The following is a 17927-nucleotide window of genomic DNA, read 5'->3' on the forward strand; positions in this document are numbered from 1 at the left end:
AGGGTTAAGCTCACTTCGAGTGTGAATAAGTTCCCTAGAGTCTTGTAATTAATGCAACTTTCACCACTTCTACAAATAAGTGTTGATCTCATCTTTCTCCATCTTTGTTACATTCTTTCTCCTCCCCACCAAACTAGGAGGTTCGCTTTGAAATGGTAGACTCATCTTGCAAATGAGACATGCCAACATTTATCATGCCCCATAGAGGTTCTCTTGGGGCCAGAACCTTCAACATTCTTCCCCTTGTTGGCAAGAACCACCAATGTCCCCTTTTATTGGGCAAGGCCATCCAACTTTCCTCCATAGAAGCATGTTTGGTGGTAGTAGCATACTAAATTTATATATCTCCTTGTGGTAATGAGAAGAATATTGTCATGCTTGACCTTGAGCTCAAAGTTATGAGAATCCAAAGCCTAGAAATGATTCAAAAGTAACAAATTATCATCAAGCAAATCATGTGGATTTTATCTATCACCATGACATTGGGATTGTTACCTTTCATGTCTCCAATGGCTTAGCACATGCACATTAAAAATAATAATAATGACTATATACCTCAAAGTACATAGTGGACAAGAATTCCAGCACAGTAAGAAACTCCAGGCCTAATAATTCTTTAGAAGGAGCACATCTCAACCACCTTATTTCCAATGCTTTTAGCCCCTCATCATCACCCTCCAGATATGTTCCATGCAGAAAAAGCAATCGTAAAGATCGCATTTGGGAGAGCAAACTCGCATTCAAGTTTTTCTGGGAAGTGGCAAGCCCACGGATTTGATCAAGACCCTGCAACCACAAACCAAACCATCATTAATTGCATGGATCGTGTTTTATCGCTCATGTACGGTAGTACTGGCATTGGAGGAGCATAATGCAGATGCTTGGTACAGATCCACATTCACTAATGTAGTTCCCATCGACTGCATAACCGAGGCACCCGTTAAATATATGGATATTGCACAAACATTGTAAGATCTAGTGTAGAGCAACTGAAATGGAAATACTGGGAGAGCCACCCACCCTCCACACCAAAAACAAGCTTCAAAACAACAAGTGCAAGTGCAAAGATGGAAAAAAGGAAAAGCGACCAATCAAAGAGTAAAAAGTTAAGGATGAACAGTATAACAAGTTGCTTTCTGGACACTCACAACAGCCAATTTGAATCTTTGTAGTCTTTCGTTTTTGTGTTGCCTTTGCTTCCTACGGCATTGTTTGCAAACATAATTGTGTGCTGAAAACAGAGAAGTAAATAGAGAAGTGGATAATGCACCTGGTTATTTCGCAGCACTTGCGTCAAGTCGGTATCATCCCACACCCTACTCCACTTGCCTGACTGTTTGACAATGCCTCTCCCCAAATCCCTCAAGTGATCGTGCATTGTCAAGCACCCATTTTTGTCCACCTTCACTAGACAGAGATCTACCAAGATCTCTAGACCACTTATCGAACCCTCTACCAAATCATCGCTTTCCCAAAAGTATTCGGCACTCTGCCTGTCTGCACCAATCAAGAAGCAAGCCACATCTAGAAACATTTCCTGCTCATGCTTACTAAGAGCCTCGTAGCTAACCTTCAAACAAGTCTCTATGGGTTCCAACTTTGAATTTAGAGTCTTGATTGCTTCTTCCCAGAATCTCTTTTCCTTCCTCACCCCAAGATGCCTACCAAGCACCTCCAGCAAAAGGGGAAGACCAGCGCATGCTTTGCTTACTTTCTCTGCTAGATTTTCAAAACCTAGATCTGGCGAAGGCTTCTTGAAAGCATTCAGACACAAAAGTCGCAAGGACTCATCATTGTAAGATTCCTCCCCCACCCCTTTTTGATGTCTAGTATCTTTCCCTGTAATCAATCCCTCTTCAGAAATATAAAGACCTTGTTTCTATCTGTTTTAGCCTAGAGAGAGAAAAATATTCTAGAGAGAGAATATTCAGATTTTGAATATTTTTGGATAGAAAAATATCTCTTCTAATTCAGATGAGTTTCCCTGAAACAGAAATTCAAAAAGAATTTTCCAATGTGCAATTGGAATTAATTGAAAATAGCTATAAAGAACCTTAGCCTAAGGGTCTAGATTTTCAGAAATCTTTAGACTATGGTCCAATTAAGGTTCCTATGGACCAATAGCATCAATCCATGTGTAGGGAGGAGATAAATCCAACTTGTAAAAAGAAAATACCCAAAAATGAGTAAATGCTCACATAAGATGAAGAGTTGAAAATGTACAAGGTTTATTAATAAAAAAATTATGAGCAATATTAAAAGTATGACATATGTAAGGAAGGGGAGTTCTTTAAAGGAGGTGCATATTTCACATAAGATGAAGAGTTGAAAATGTACAAGGTTTATTAGTAAAAAACTATGAGCAATATTAAAAATATGACATATGTAAGGAAGGGGAGTTCTTTAAAGGAGGTGCATATTTCACATGCTTGAATGAGTTTTAAACTCATAAAAATTGAGATATTTCATCTCTCCTCTCTCCTCATTCAAGTCTAGTTCCAAAAAGTTAGCTTAACGGACCTAAAAATGGTCAAATATTGACCAAACTGATTTAGAAAATTCTAGAATCAGTTTGTTTGGTTAGGAGCTCAATTTTTCCTATAAATAGAAGCCTCACCCTTGTTGAAAAATATATAGTGTTTATGCATCGTTACTCTACTCCACCTAAGCCAAGAACTATGAATTCATTTAATAATTCACTAGTTTTTGGAGCTTCCCTCTTTCTTCAATCCCCATTAGTGGCTCCATCAACATACTTAACCAATTGATTGGTTGGGGGCCTCTACCGTGAACAAAGAATCAAGCAAGTTGTAAGGTAATTAGTGAATATTCATCTTTCTATAATTTCTCAATGTTTCTCTCTTCTCAACCCCTCTCAAGCTTGAGAAGTTTAATTGGTATGGTTTTTTTTAAAATGCTATTGAAGTTTGAATAGTAGTGAAGAGTTACATAATTTAATAAATGCTATTGAAGTTAATTTTCATTTATGTTTAAATTCTAATGATTCTTATGTAAATTCTCTCTCTCACTCAAGAAATGGTCATACTCATGACCCATTCTCAATCCAAATCAAGCTTTTCATAAAGCTTTTCCTTAACCCAAGATAAAGCTATGCTTGAGGCCAAATTAATGGCTTTTTCTTATGCTTTTAGTTTATGTATATTGATGATTCAATCCATTATGGATTGAGGATCCAATTAGAGAATCATTTTAATTATTTCCTTAATGATAAGCTTTATCCCTTAGAAAAATTGAGATTTATCAGTCATAGCAGCGGAGCTATGGCAAAATTTTTATAAAAATTATGCATAAAAAATTTTCATTCAAAGCATAAAAAGAGGACTTCCTACCATATTCTAGGAATCATCATCCTAGATTAATTGAAAGAATTTCATTATAATCATGGAGAAATTGAATTTTAATATTATGCATAAAGGATAAATTTTTATATCAAAAGTGTTATTTTTACCATTTTTATTTTCATGCATAGAAGTATGCATAATGGATAAATTTTTATATCAAAAGTGTTACTTTTATCATTTTTATTTCATACATAAAAGTATGCATAAAAGAAAATTTTTATATCAAAAGTGTTACTTTTATCATTTTTAATTTTCATGCATAGAAGTATGCATAAAGGAAAATTTTTATATCAAAAGTGTTACTTTTATCATTTTTAATTTTCATGCATAGAAGTATGCATAAAGGAAAAATTTTTATATCAAAAGTGTTACTTTTATCATATTGGATTTCATGCATATATGTATGCATAAAAGATATTCTTTTTATACTAAAAGTATGATTTTCCTCATAAATGGATTTTATGCTTAACTTAGATGCATAAGAGAAATTCTTTTATTCTAAAAGTATAATTCCCTACCAAATTGAAATCATACATAAGAAGATGCATAAAAGATTGATTTTAATTTCGAAAGTGTTAGTCTCCTTAAATGGAATTTATGTATAAATAAATGTGTAGAGAAATCTTATATCAAATAAAAGAATTCTCTTTAAAAAAAAAAAAAAGATATGAAATGTGATAAGATGTGATAAGAGGTGTATGAGATGTGATAAGAATTGATAAGATGCGTATGGAAAGTGATAGGATGTGATAAGAGGTGTGATAAGAGGTGATAAGATGCTTATGAAATAAGTTAGGATGTGATAAGATGAATTAAGATGTGTATGGGGGGATGAGGTAAGAAGTGTATGTGATAGGATAAGATGTATATGGGTTGTGATAGGGCGAGAATGGATGTGATGTAAAAGATTAGATGTGAAAGTATATGGGATTATATAAATGGGAATGTGAAAATGGATGTATGTATGTGAATGTGGATGTGGATGTGGATGTATAGATGTGAATGTGGAATGTGGATGTGGATGTATGTATGTATGTGGATGTAGATGTGGATGTATAGATGTGAATGGGAATGGGGATGTGGATGTATGTGAATGTGAATGTAGATGTGGATGTATGTGAATGTGAATGTAGATGTGAATGTGGATGTATAGATGTGGATGTATGGGAATGTGGATGTGGATGTATGTGAATGTGAATGTAGATGTGGATGTATAGATGTGAATGTGGAATGTGGATGTGGATGTATGTATGTATGTGGATGTAGATGTGGATATATGGATGTGTAAGTATGAATGTGGATATGGGATGTGGATGTATAAATGAGGATGTGAAAATGGAGATAAGCATGTAGATGTGGATGTATGGATGTGAATGTGGATGTATGGATGTGGATATGGATGTGAATATATGATATGTGATGTGAAGGAATCTGAAGTGAAGAGATGGAAAAGGAGGTGATTGGATGAGTACACATATACATGGAATGTGGATTAATGAGGGATAATGTGGAAAAATGAGAGTTAATATAGAAACTGTATTTGTAAACTGTTTGTAAATGCTGTTTGTAAATGGCTGTTTTATGTCAAGAATGCTGGGGAAGCATTTTGACCGTCTTGTGATTAAGGTCGTGGAGACCTAACTGATAAAGTTGCAACTGCTGACGGAGAGTCAATGGAGGACGTCTCGCGTAGCAAGGTCGACCGAGGTCTTGACCAGCCTCGGTTCGATTAAAATGGTGAGCTTCCGGTACGGTGGATGAGGGACCAAGGAAGCGGCCTATGAGTGAAGCGCTAGGTCACCTGCGAAGGATCCTAGAGGGTGCTGACCATACGGTGCTCGGGCTCTGGGTCGCCTAGGATACCCACGCGTGCGTCGAGGAAGATATTGGAACAAGGAGTAAGAGTTGTTTTGTGAAACCGGGCATGGATCTGGTTGACTGACCTTGCTGGTCCTCAACGGATGAGTCCATGGCTCTTTTATATGGATCTGTTGGTTGATCTTGCTGATCTTCAACGAGAGTCCATCTTGATAAGTGATTATATTGCCGAGTATTATGGGCTAGGAACTATGGAAACGGCCTCTGTGTGGACAGGTGGTGAGCGTTCTAGTTGCCAATGATGCCATAGATACTCTGATGAAGGAATGATGGAAAATTATGAATCAACTGGATAAATTGGGAGATTGTGATCAGTGGTACTATGGTTTCATTAAAGGATTGTTTTAAAGTTAGCTGATGCTAAGAAAAAGGCAATTTTCATATTGGGTGTGTAAGTGGTGTGGCTAGTTTTATGTTTGCATGAAATTCCGGCTAGGGGGCCTTGGAACTCTTTTCCTTGGTACCCGGGACAAAACCTAACCAAATTCCAAATTGGATCCCATCACTACAGTGGTTGGGCGGTTGGCTAACCCATGGGATTGGATGGGGTTAGGCTGGACTGATGGATCCATAAATCGAGGCTCAACTTTATTTTTACGATAGATAAAGTAAATCCCGGATAGAAATTGTTCTATGGATAGGAATCAACGGCTGTGCCTCTTGATGGGGAAAAAAGCGTTGATCCCAATGATCCAAGTGCAAGTTTCTACCTTGATTTGACCAAGTACCGTTAAAGGTGCAGTCAGATCAGTTGATCCGTAATGATCTTGACTACGTTAGAGTAAAGAGTTATCCTCGTGGAATCGCCCATGCTTTCCGAGTAAAGGGAGTTTTTCCAGTTTTGGTTTTGGACAAACCGACGGATTAGTCTCTTGTCCGGATATCCGTGGGCGAGGCCCCGAATGTGGGACCCCTGTCCCGCGCGAGGAGTGCTACTTCCGCTGCCAGTATCGTGAATCCGTTGCTCGGTGGGAACAGGGATCTCACAGTTGGTATCAGAGCCGCTTTTGAAAGCTAATAAAGATAATTAAATTCTTATCTGAAATTGGTAATAAGAATTCAGAAACAGCATTTTCATAATGTATTTTCATCCCGTAAGCTTCTTTAATGAAGAAATTTTAATCAAAGAAATTGTTTTTATAGATGGAAGTTCCACATTTATCTGGTATTCCCGACCTCACCCAGTCTCAAGATATGATTGCATTTGCCTTCGAGCATCTCATCTCTTCCGCTTCAACTCAAACAAGCCGAGTAAGACTTGCACGCCATTTCAAGGATTTATATTTTCCTACCCCAGTGGAGAGAATACAACATAAGTGGGTTGCAGGGCAATATGTCCACGCTCATTGCAACCGCCGTACAATGCTGTGGCAGAATCTCTCATTGACTATGATCCTGTTAAAGCTGAAAATGGTGCGTGGTGTCATTCTATATCATTCGACACCTCAAAATTTCAGACTTTCATGTCAAATTTATAGACTCCTTAGTCGATTTATCCCTAAGGAGAAAATAATAATTTCCTTCGCAGTTAGAGAACTTATGTAACAGGGCATGACTATGGCCCAGTACCGTCGTCTTATACGTCTCTCGAAGAGATTTTGAATTTTGGAGCCGAACCACTCTATGTAATTATTGCAACTTGTATATAAATATACAAATGTTTTTTTTACGGACGATCGGATAAAGAAAAATCTATTTATCAGACTTAAGTCATAGATCTCCAATAAGATCAACTGAGGAGCAAATTATGTCAAAAGTTTATCAAGACGCACAAAAAGGTTGTAATTGTTTGATATAATTCATACAAATTGTTAATTCAAATTGAAATTTGTAAATTAGTAATTGGGTCTTCGATTGGAAGTACCGCAATTGTATGGAACCCTGACTTGCTTGAGACCTAGACATGATGGTATTTACCTTATAGTTTCGAGTATCATGACTATCCGTATATACCAAGGGTATAACTGCAGCTCTTTACCGATAGTATATACGAGTAAATCTAAGACTTGAAATTATAAGCGTTAATGCTATCCAGATGATGATTTCGAATGTGGTTGATATGATTTTTAATTCTGTTTGAGAATTGATGAATTGAATTGGATTCTGATTGAAAAATGACGATTTTCGAAATTTAGTTGAAATGTAATAAGCTGAGCGAAACCACAATGAGGATGAATGGGACGAGTCCCAGTGATGATATTCATAACTGGAATGATGATAATGATTTCAGTAAATCACTATGAGATTAGTGGATTGTGCTGTCAGATTGCTACTGTTAACACTTGAGACGGTAGATTAAGTTAAGGGATGACAAATTGAGAACTTGCTTAACTAAAATTCCTGTGGAGGAATGTTCTGAAGGAAAATTTTCAGACTAATGGACCATTATCGTGTTAAAGATATGAATGATATGATCTGAATGAATTGTTATTTAATGATGAGTTCTATATAAGGGATAATTATCCCCGTATTCTGTTGGGTTGACCAGAATATAAGGAACCCCAGAATAAATTGGATCTTAAGAAAAAGAGTTGTCCTCTACCTTGCGAGATGAGGACATCTCGCACTTTTCAAGTGGGGTAGAATGTAAGATTCTCCCCCAGCCTTAGAGGTATACAGGAGTAAGAATCTCCCTTTCTGATCTTATAATTATTCTCTCTCTAAAATAAAAGAAAGATTCTGTTTAAAAAAAAGAAGAACCTTTTTCCTGAATACTTCTCAAGAGTCCCACCTGTTTTAAGATTCAGAACAATGAGTTCAGAAGGAGAATCGATGTTTTGGATATCAAGGTTTTGGTCTTCATTCGAGTACGGCCCAAAAGAAGTTCTTTATCTCTTGGGAAGAAGTTATCTCCCAGATATTGTGGACCAAAGAAAGTAGGTGATTTAGCTTACGAGCTTCTTTTATCTCCTCATCTCAAAGTTTGAATGCCTTCTATAGAAAAATGTGCCAAACCCAAATCATGGAAAGACGGTAAAACTTCAGTGGCAAGTTACCGTTGGCTTCTAAGTTATGCTAGCTCCTTCCTTTATATAAGTCGTAACTTTTACTTGTCGTTCACAGTAATCTTACTTCCATCGATCTCCTTTCTTTCTTAATCTCCTTCATGGCTTGGCAACAAGAATTAGTTTTATCCATGATGATTTCTCACCTTCAAGACGCAAGGGAGTCTGTGAAGAAAGATTTTATAGAGCAGTATGAGCGCTCACTTTTCCCTCACTTGGGAACTTCTGTAGCGCAGACAAAATGGCGGACCTATCAAGACATAACTAGGGTAACACCCTGGGGTCAGCAGCACTTTCGTAACAATGTCCGCTTGGCCATGGTTATTGAAGCTTTGGGTTTGGGTCCCCGATACTACTGCGTCATGAGATCAAGGCATCCTGGGTTTTCTGAGCGGGTCTTCTTACTGGCGTGTTTTCTTCCTCATGAGAAGATATGCCTTTACCCCGTTTTTGGCTTGCCTCTCAGAGGTCCTTTTCTTAGAACACCTCATACCACTGAGATAGGCACAGCAATAACCCACAGAATCATTCCCATAGATGAGTTACCTTATACTTGTGCAGCTTGTGAGGACTGCTTTTGTGACCATATGATGGACGGGCTTATGGAAGTGTAAAGAGTTTCTCTATCTTTACTGTATAAGTTCCGAGAATGAATAAAGTTTAAATCTTGTTCGTATTTTGAATCTTGCTCTCTTTAAGACTTATCTTGGTGGTTAATCTTGATTAAAATTTTTCTCTAAGTCTCATATTCGTGCATCTTGCGAAATTATCCCAGTTTGCGAGATGAGGACATCTCGCATTTTTTTAAGTGGGGTAGAATGTAAGATTCCTCCCCCACCCCTTTTTGATGTCTAGTATCTTTCCCTGTAATCAATCCCTCTTCAGAAATATAAAGACCTTGTTTCTATCTGTTTTAGCCTAGAGAGAGAAAAATATTCTAGAGAGAGAATATTCAGATTTTGAATATTTTTGGATAGAAAAATATCTCTTCTAATTCAGATGAGTTTCCCTGAAACAGAAATTCAAAAAGAATTTTCCAATGTGCAATTGGAATTAATTGAAAATAGCTATAAAGAACCTTAGCCTAAGGGTCTAGATTTTCAGAAATCTTTAGACTATGGTCCAATTAAGGTTCCTATGGACCAATAGCATCAATCCATGTGTAGGGAGGAGATAAATCCAACTTGTAAAAAGAAAATACCCAAAAATGAGTAAATGCTCACATAAGATGAAGAGTTGAAAATGTACAAGGTTTATTAATAAAAAATTATGAGCAATATTAAAAGTATGACATATGTAAGGAAGGGGAGTTCTTTAAAGGAGGTGCATATTTCACATAAGATGAAGAGTTGAAAATGTACAAGGTTTATTAGTAAAAAACTATGAGCAATATTAAAAATATGACATATGTAAGGAAGGGGAGTTCTTTAAAGGAGGTGCATATTTCACATGCTTGAATGAGTTTTAAACTCATAAAAATTGAGATATTTCATCTCTCCTCTCTCCTCATTCAAGTCTAGTTCCAAAAAGTTAGCTTAACTGACCTAAAAATGGTCAAATATTGACCAAACTGATTTAGAAAATTCTAGAATCAGTTTGTTTGGTTAGGAGCTCAATTTTTCCTATAAATAGAAGCCTCACCCTTGTTGAAAAATATATAGTGTTTATGCATCGTTACTCTACTCCACCTAAGCCAAGAACTATGAATTCATTTAATAATTCACTAGTTTTTGGAGCTTCCCTCTTTCTTCAATCCCCATTAGTGGCTCCATCAACATACTTAACCAATTGATTGGTTGGGGGCCTCTACCGTGAACAAAGAATCAAGCAAGTTGTAAGGTAATTAGTGAATATTCATCTTTCTATAATTTCTCAATGTTTCTCTCTTCTCAACCCCTCTCAAGCTTGAGAAGTTTAATTGGTATGGTTTTTTTTAAAATGCTATTGAAGTTTGAATAGTAGTGAAGAGTTACATAATTTAATAAATGCTATTGAAGTTAATTTTCATTTATGTTTAAATTCTAATGATTCTTATGTAAATTCTCTCTCTCACTCAAGAAATGGTCATACTCATGACCCATTCTCAATCCAAATCAAGCTTTTCATAAAGCTTTTCCTTAACCCAAGATAAAGCTATGCTTGAGGCCAAATTAATGGCTTTTTCTTATGCTTTTAGTTTATGTATATTGATGATTCAATCCATTATGGATTGAGGATCCAATTAGAGAATCATTTTAATTATTTCCTTAATGATAAGCTTTATCCCTTAGAAAAATTGAGATTTATCAGTCATAGCAGCGGAGCTATGGCAAAATTTTTATAAAAATTATGCATAAAAAATTTTCATTCAAAGCATAAAAAGAGGACTTCCTACCATATTCTAGGAATCATCATCCTAGATTAATTGAAAGAATTTCATTATAATCATGGAGAAATTGAATTTTAATATTATGCATAAAGGATAAATTTTTATATCAAAAGTGTTATTTTTACCATTTTTATTTTCATGCATAGAAGTATGCATAATGGATAAATTTTTATATCAAAAGTGTTACTTTTATCATTTTTATTTCATACATAAAAGTATGCATAAAAGAAAATTTTTATATCAAAAGTGTTACTTTTATCATTTTTAATTTTCATGCATAGAAGTATGCATAAAGGAAAATTTTTATATCAAAAGTGTTACTTTTATCATTTTTAATTTTCATGCATAGAAGTATGCATAAAGGAAAAATTTTTATATCAAAAGTGTTACTTTTATCATATTGGATTTCATGCATATATGTATGCATAAAAGATATTCTTTTTATACTAAAAGTATGATTTTCCTCATAAATGGATTTTATGCTTAACTTAGATGCATAAGAGAAATTCTTTTATTCTAAAAGTATAATTCCCTACCAAATTGAAATCATACATAAGAAGATGCATAAAAGATTGATTTTAATTTCGAAAGTGTTAGTCTCCTTAAATGGAATTTATGTATAAATAAATGTGTAGAGAAATCTTATATCAAATAAAAGAATTCTCTTTAAAAAAAAAAGATATGAAATGTGATAAGATGTGATAAGAGGTGTATGAGATGTGATAAGAATTGATAAGATGCGTATGGAAAGTGATAGGATGTGATAAGAGGTGTGATAAGAGGTGATAAGATGCTTATGAAATAAGTTAGGATGTGATAAGATGAATTAAGATGTGTATGGGGGGATGAGGTAAGAAGTGTATGTGATAGGATAAGATGTATATGGGTTGTGATAGGGCGAGAATGGATGTGATGTAAAAGATTAGATGTGAAAGTATATGGGGTTATATAAATGGGAATGTGAAAATGGATGTATGTATGTGAATGTGGATGTAGATGTGGATGTATAGATGTGAATGTGGAATGTGGATGTGGATGTATGTATGTATGTGGATGTAGATGTGGATGTATAGATGTGAATGGGAATGGGGATGTGGATGTATGTGAATGTGAATGTAGATGTGGATGTATGTGAATGTGAATGTAGATGTGAATGTGGATGTATAGATGTGGATGTATGGGAATGTGGATGTGGATGTATGTGAATGTGAATGTAGATGTGGATGTATAGATGTGAATGTGGAATGTGGATGTGGATGTATGTATGTATGTGGATGTAGATGTGGATATATGGATGTGTAAGTATGAATGTGGATATGGGATGTGGATGTATAAATGAGGATGTGAAAATGGAGATAAGCATGTAGATGTGGATGTATGGATGTGAATGTGGATGTATGGATGTGGATATGGATGTGAATATATGATATGTGATGTGAAGGAATCTGAAGTGAAGAGATGGAAAAGGAGGTGATTGGATGAGTACACATATACATGGAATGTGGATTAATGAGGGATAATGTGGAAAAATGAGAGTTAATATAGAAACTGTATTTGTAAACTGTTTGTAAATGCTGTTTGTAAATGGCTGTTTTATGTCAAGAATGCTGGGGAAGCATTTTGACCGTCTTGTGATTAAGGTCGTGGAGACCTAACTGATAAAGTTGCAACTGCTGACGGAGAGTCAATGGAGGACGTCTCGCGTAGCAAGGTCGACCGAGGTCTTGACCAGCCTCGGTTCGATTAAAATGGTGAGCTTCCGGTACGGTGGATGAGGGACCAAGGAAGCGGCCTATGAGTGAAGCGCTAGGTCACCTGCGAAGGATCCTAGAGGGTGCTGACCATACGGTGCTCGGGCTCTGGGTCGCCTAGGATACCCACGCGTGCGTCGAGGAAGATATTGGAACAAGGAGTAAGAGTTGTTTTGTGAAACCGGGCATGGATCTGGTTGACTGACCTTGCTGGTCCTCAACGGATGAGTCCATGGTTCTTTTATATGGATCTGTTGGTTGATCTTGCTGATCTTCAACGAGAGTCCATCTTGATAAGTGATTATATTGCCGAGTATTATGGGCTAGGAACTATGGAAACGGCCTCTGTGTGGACAGGTGGTGAGCGTTCTAGTTGCCAATGATGCCATAGATACTCTGATGAAGGAATGATGGAAAATTATGAATCAACTGGATAAATTGGGAGATTGTGATCAGTGGTACTATGGTTTCATTAAAGGATTGTTTTAAAGTTAGCTGATGCTAAGAAAAAGGCAATTTTCATATTGGGTGTGTAAGTGGTGTGGCTAGTTTTATGTTTGCATGAAATTCCGGCTAGGGGGCCTTGGAACTCTTTTCCTTGGTACCCGGGACAAAACCTAACCAAATTCCAAATTGGATCCCATCACTACAGTGGTTGGGCGGTTGGCTAACCCATGGGATTGGATGGGGTTAGGCTGGACTGATGGATCCATAAATCGAGACTCAACTTTGTTTTTACGATAGATAAAGTAAATCCCGGATAGAAATTGTTCTATGGATAGGAATCAACGGCTGTGCCTCTTGATGGGGAAAAAAGCGTTGATCCCAATGATCCAAGTGCAAGTTTCTACCTTGATTTGACCAAGTACCGTTAAAGGTGCAGTCAGATCAGTTGATCCGTAATGATCTTGACTACGTTAGAGTAAAGAGTTATCCTCGTGGAATCGCCCATGCTTTCCGAGTAAAGGGAGTTTTTCCAGTTTTGGTTTTGGACAAACCGACGGATTAGTCTCTTGTCCGGATATCCGTGGGCGAGGCCCCGAATGTGGGACCCCTGTCCCGCGCGAGGAGTGCTACTTCCGCTGCCAGTATCGTGAATCCGTTGCTCGGTGGGAACAGGGATCTCACAATCATGGTCCTTGCCTTGTACCTCGTAGCGTTCACCCCTGAAGACATCAGAGAAATCATTGTCGTGAGGAAATACTGTTCGGCTCCTGGATGTTACAAGCATTCGACTTCCCGGTTGAAGGGATTTCAGATCTATGATTTCCTTGATGGATTCAAAGTTCTTTGGATCATCCAATATGATCAAGACCGCCTTCTCCCTTAATCCATCTTTTAAACACGCTTTCTTCTTTCCTGCATCGTCCCCTTGGAACTTCCTTTCAAGCAGCAAATCTTCGAGCAGCTGATTCTGTAATTGACTCAGTGTCTTATCCTGACAATTTTGCACAAAGCTTGCTGCTTGAAACTCCTTTCCAAGTCTCCTGTAAATAGCGCGAGCAAGAGTGGTCTTGCCAATGCCACCCATGCCCCAGAGCAGCACAAAGTACACACTTCCCTTTTCTTTCAAATGAAACAGCTCGACCACGTCATGGACCCTCTCATCCAAACCAACTGCTTCGAGGTCATCCTCCACGGGAATCCTGCCCTGAATCTCCTGTGCTATCTTCTCTACAAGAGCTTCCAGCAACTGTTCTTCACGTCTGCACATAATTTGATAATACCGCATAGATTAGTGATATAAGTGAGAAGATTGACTCTACAAAAAACGGTTGCAGATCAGATGTAGTTTCGTACTTGTTAAGGGTCTCCAGGCGGAAGCCCCTTGATAGCTTTTGCAAACGGCCCATTCTTCCTGTTTCTTAGGTCTTCTGGCTTCACGTCGTCATAGAAGACCGGAAATAGCTTGGCTTTACTAGAGCTCCTGGTGCTCTTCAGCATTTCCACAAGTTCATCCACCTAGACTCTGCGTAATTGCTTGTAAAGATGGGCACTTCGGGCAGCCTCCAGCATGAAAGGGCGAACATCGTCTCCTTCAGGGAGCTCCGCCATGTCCAGAAATGCTTTGATCCCACGGCTTTCCAGGATACAGTAAAGTGTATTTGCAAATCCACGCTTCACGCGAATCCCACGATGGCTGATAAACACCGCATGGGTGCCGATAGACGGATGCAAAGGCTGATGAGCAAGAGCTGGGGGCGGAGTAGCTTCTGTGCTCGGGGGGCGTCGCTTGTGTCTTCCGAAAATCATCATTCCTGCCCCCACACTAAAAACCATCGTCCCTGCCAAGAGACTAAAAACCATCGTCCCTGCTGCCAAGAGACTAAAAACCACACTAAAAACCATCGTCCCTGCCAAGAGACTAAAAACCATCGTCCCTGCCAAGAGACTAAAAACCTGCCTGAACATATCTCTCTCTCTCTCTCTCTCTCTCTCTCTCTCTCTCTCTCTCTATGTTTCTCTTCCTCTGCTTCTCTCTCTCTCTCTCTCTCTGCCCCCACACTAAAAACTATCGTCCCTGCCAAGAGACTAAAAAACCTGCCTGAACATCTCTCTCTCTCTCTCTCTCCCCACTACGTTTCTCTTTCTCTCTCTCTCTCTTAGCGCTATGTCAGTGAGAGGCCTCTCGTCTCCATTAGAGGAGACAGGCTTTTAAAACTTCGCCGCAATGGTTTCAACCGGCTCCTTCCAGGTAATTTCTTCGAGGCCTAAATTTGACGGGTGTTTTACCTGTCAAGGGCGACTTTGCCCGTCAAACAAGGTTTTAAAAAAAAACTATGTCAAAAAACATGCAATGCATTAGAATTAACTTTTCACTCTGAAATAGAGTAATTTCAAATACCTTTGAAATGACATGTTATTTTTTAAAAAGTGCTTTTTATTTTTTTTGATATATACATATATATATATATATATATATATAATTTCGGATGCACAAACATGATTTGTAAATTTTGCAAATATTGGGTAATTGCTAATTTGCTCAATGCTAATAGGCTAATAGCTATTAGCCTATTACTAATTAGCTAAAGCCTAAATTCTAATTTTCTAATATGATAAATTGCTAATACTATTTAATTAAATAGTATTAATGATGTTTTAAGGTTCACCAACTTCGGCCTATGCATGCAGGCTGCGGCGCCGTCGGCCGATGTGGAGTCTGGGACTCTGGAGTGGGAAATTGTTAAATTTGAATGATTCCAATTTCCGGATTCGTGATTATAATTTATGGTGGGCGACTGGGCGTGCCGCGTGCCCACTGGCCACTGCCGCGTGCCATAGCCTCATAGGTGCCAGTGTGCCACTAGCCAGCTGTGCCAGCTGGTGCGGGCCGCGGCTGAGTCTTATGCATGGCACATGCATTATGCATGCAGGCTTGCAGGTGCCGCAGCAGCATAGGCCGAGCCTGGCCGACTCAGCCGCCCTGGTGGAGACCGTGGAGTGGTGGCCACTGGCCACTGGCCACCTGGCCCCTGTAGGCTCATTGGCTCAATGCTCATAGCTGCCACCACCAGCCAGCCTGGTGCTTGCGGACCGCGGTGAAGTAGGAGGCTTAGCCGCTCAGGCTCGGACTCTCGGAGTCTGGAGAGTCGGGACTCGGGACTCGGAGGCTCCTGGCTGAGCCTCTAGGCTCTGAGCAGTGAGGCCCGGCTGCCCGACTCTGCTTTGGAGGCTGGTGCGGACCGCGGTCACGAGTTCGGAGTGACGACTCCTGCTGGACAAGGTCACAAGCCTGAACTTCAACTGAAGGAGGCTGAGCGCATACAGTGAGCGGCGAGCCTCTGAGACCCGGCGGGCGGCGGGCCGGCCCGACTCGCTTCTACCCTCTGCACGAAGCGGCAAGCCCTGGAGGCTGGAGCTTGGCACGGTGGCACCGTGCACGGTGGCGCCTGCCTTTTCTCAAAGAACGTAGCTGCCAGCGTGGATCACCCAGTGTCCATGGACCATGGTCATCGACTGAGGACTCATCGTGATTCGTGAATCGTATCCTCCATGGCTGCTAGCCTGCTCTTGTAAAGTTGTAACTTGTATTATGTATACATCGACGGTCGACCTGTAGGCTGTCACCTCTCTCTCTCTTCCCTTCTTGCGTTTTCTGTAATTTTTGATTTCTTTATCATTGATCAAGATTCAGGACTGCTGGAGAGGTGGCCCGGGGCCCCCACTGGCACTCCCGTAACTCGTTTCCTCTTCCAACCCCACGGCGGCCACCTCTCTGTCCAGCTGTGTGTACAGCCCTGCTCGTGGGTAGTAGTGACTCCTGACTCTTGAGTGTGAGGGAGAGTCCTTGCAGATTTCTCTCAATGAAGATGGCATCATGGCAGTGAATCAGTGATAGTTGGAACTTGGCCGCTACTAGCTAGCACGTGTGGCTCCGACTATAAAAATGGCTTCATTTGGGTGAGTTATACTCAGTGCTCACTTAGTTTGCATTGTTGATTCACTCGTGACTGGTTAACATGTCACTTGTCTTAGCATCCATTGGGAGCTCATCCTCTCAGCCTCTCAGCACTTGTCTCGACTCTCAGGTATCTAGCTATTGCTTGATTATACTCTTTATAATATACGATTGAAGGTTTCTAGAAAAAATGGATTTACTGAACAACTGCTTCAGTTTGCAGATTAGACAAATGGATTGTTTACTTATAGCCATGTTGTTGATCTGACAAATGGATTGTTTACTTATAGCCATGTTGTTGATCTGACAAATGGATTGTTTACTTATAGCCATGTTGTTGATCTAATACAGATCTAGCAGTGGATTGTTTACTTATGACAAATGTTATAATATATAGAGGTGGTTTTGTATTGTATGATTGTGTACAATTAAATGAAATTGCTCTCTATCTATCTTTCTCTCTTAACTGACTTTTATGATTCTTGAATCTTGATTAGTGAGTTGTGATCATAGCTAGCTACTTCCGATCTTGGTGGAGGAAGGACCTGCTAGTAGCTGCAATTTATTCCCAGGTTGGATTCTTATTTGGATTGTTTTAACATTTTGTTAAGCTATCTTCAGCTATTCCCTTTTGTGTCTTGTTTTTGTTGTTAGTCTGTTGTTCCCCTACTATAGTAGTATATATGCCTTGTATAAATGAACATGCTTAATCGGTAAGGAGTATAACGGCCTTGTATAAATGAACGTGCTTAACCGTTAAGGTATACCGTATGCTCTCTTCTCTTTATTAACATGTGGCTTCTTTTTCTTATTTTATTCTTAAATTTTCAGTGATGGTTGACCGTCCCAATCTAGTGCCTCATAGAGGACGCAATAAAAAGAAAAAGTCACAACCTTCAATAGATTCTTTTTTGTCAAGACACAGACCATTGCCAATGTAGGACATGAGAGTAGTGGTGGGAGCTTGAAAACTTGTAATGAGGTTTCCCAAGAGTCTTCTTCCAATAAACCCAAAAGGAAGTGGAGGACTCAATGGACTCTACTACATCCTTGGGCATATTTATGCAAGTCTACATGTAATGAGGACCACATAAAATGCACTTGATGGAAGAGTGAATAGTTTCACAATGGGTGGATCCCAAAGCATTCAGCTTTCAGCCT

General features: G+C 38.9%; 1 protein-coding gene across 1 annotated transcript; it reads right to left on the reverse strand.

Annotated features, from left to right (window-relative positions):
• Window positions 1-527: 527 nt before the first annotated feature.
• Window positions 528-14308, reverse strand: LOC147614594 (disease resistance protein RUN1-like). Its single transcript, XM_086779756.1, has 4 exons — window positions 14211-14308; window positions 13493-14070; window positions 1271-1839; window positions 528-786 (listed from the first exon to the last, which is right to left on the reverse strand). Exons 1-4 carry the CDS (start codon window positions 14306-14308, stop codon window positions 529-531), a joined length of 1503 nt encoding a protein of 500 aa, XP_086635882.1. The 3' UTR covers window position 528.
• Window positions 14309-17927: the final 3619 nt, after the last annotated feature.

This window comes from Cibotium barometz, chromosome 41, assembly GCF_041138505.1.
Source record: "Cibotium barometz isolate CiBa-2024 chromosome 41, ASM4113850v1, whole genome shotgun sequence".
Taxonomy (NCBI): domain Eukaryota; kingdom Viridiplantae; phylum Streptophyta; class Polypodiopsida; order Cyatheales; family Cibotiaceae; genus Cibotium; species Cibotium barometz.

Bases quoted from the DNA above. Each gene is read 5' to 3' on its own strand.
- LOC147614594 (XM_086779756.1), bottom strand. From the start codon at position 14,308: ATGCTGAAGAGCACCAGGAGCTCTAGTAAAGCCAAGCTATTTCCGGTC. The intron at 1,840-13,492 runs GTGAGATCCCTG...GATTGATTACAG, and splicing joins ACAAGGCAAGGACCATGATT to GGAAAGATACTAGACATCAA. The intron at 787-1,270 runs GTGCATTATCCA...TTGTGGTTGCAG, and splicing joins AAGTGCTGCGAAATAACCAG to GGTCTTGATCAAATCCGTGG.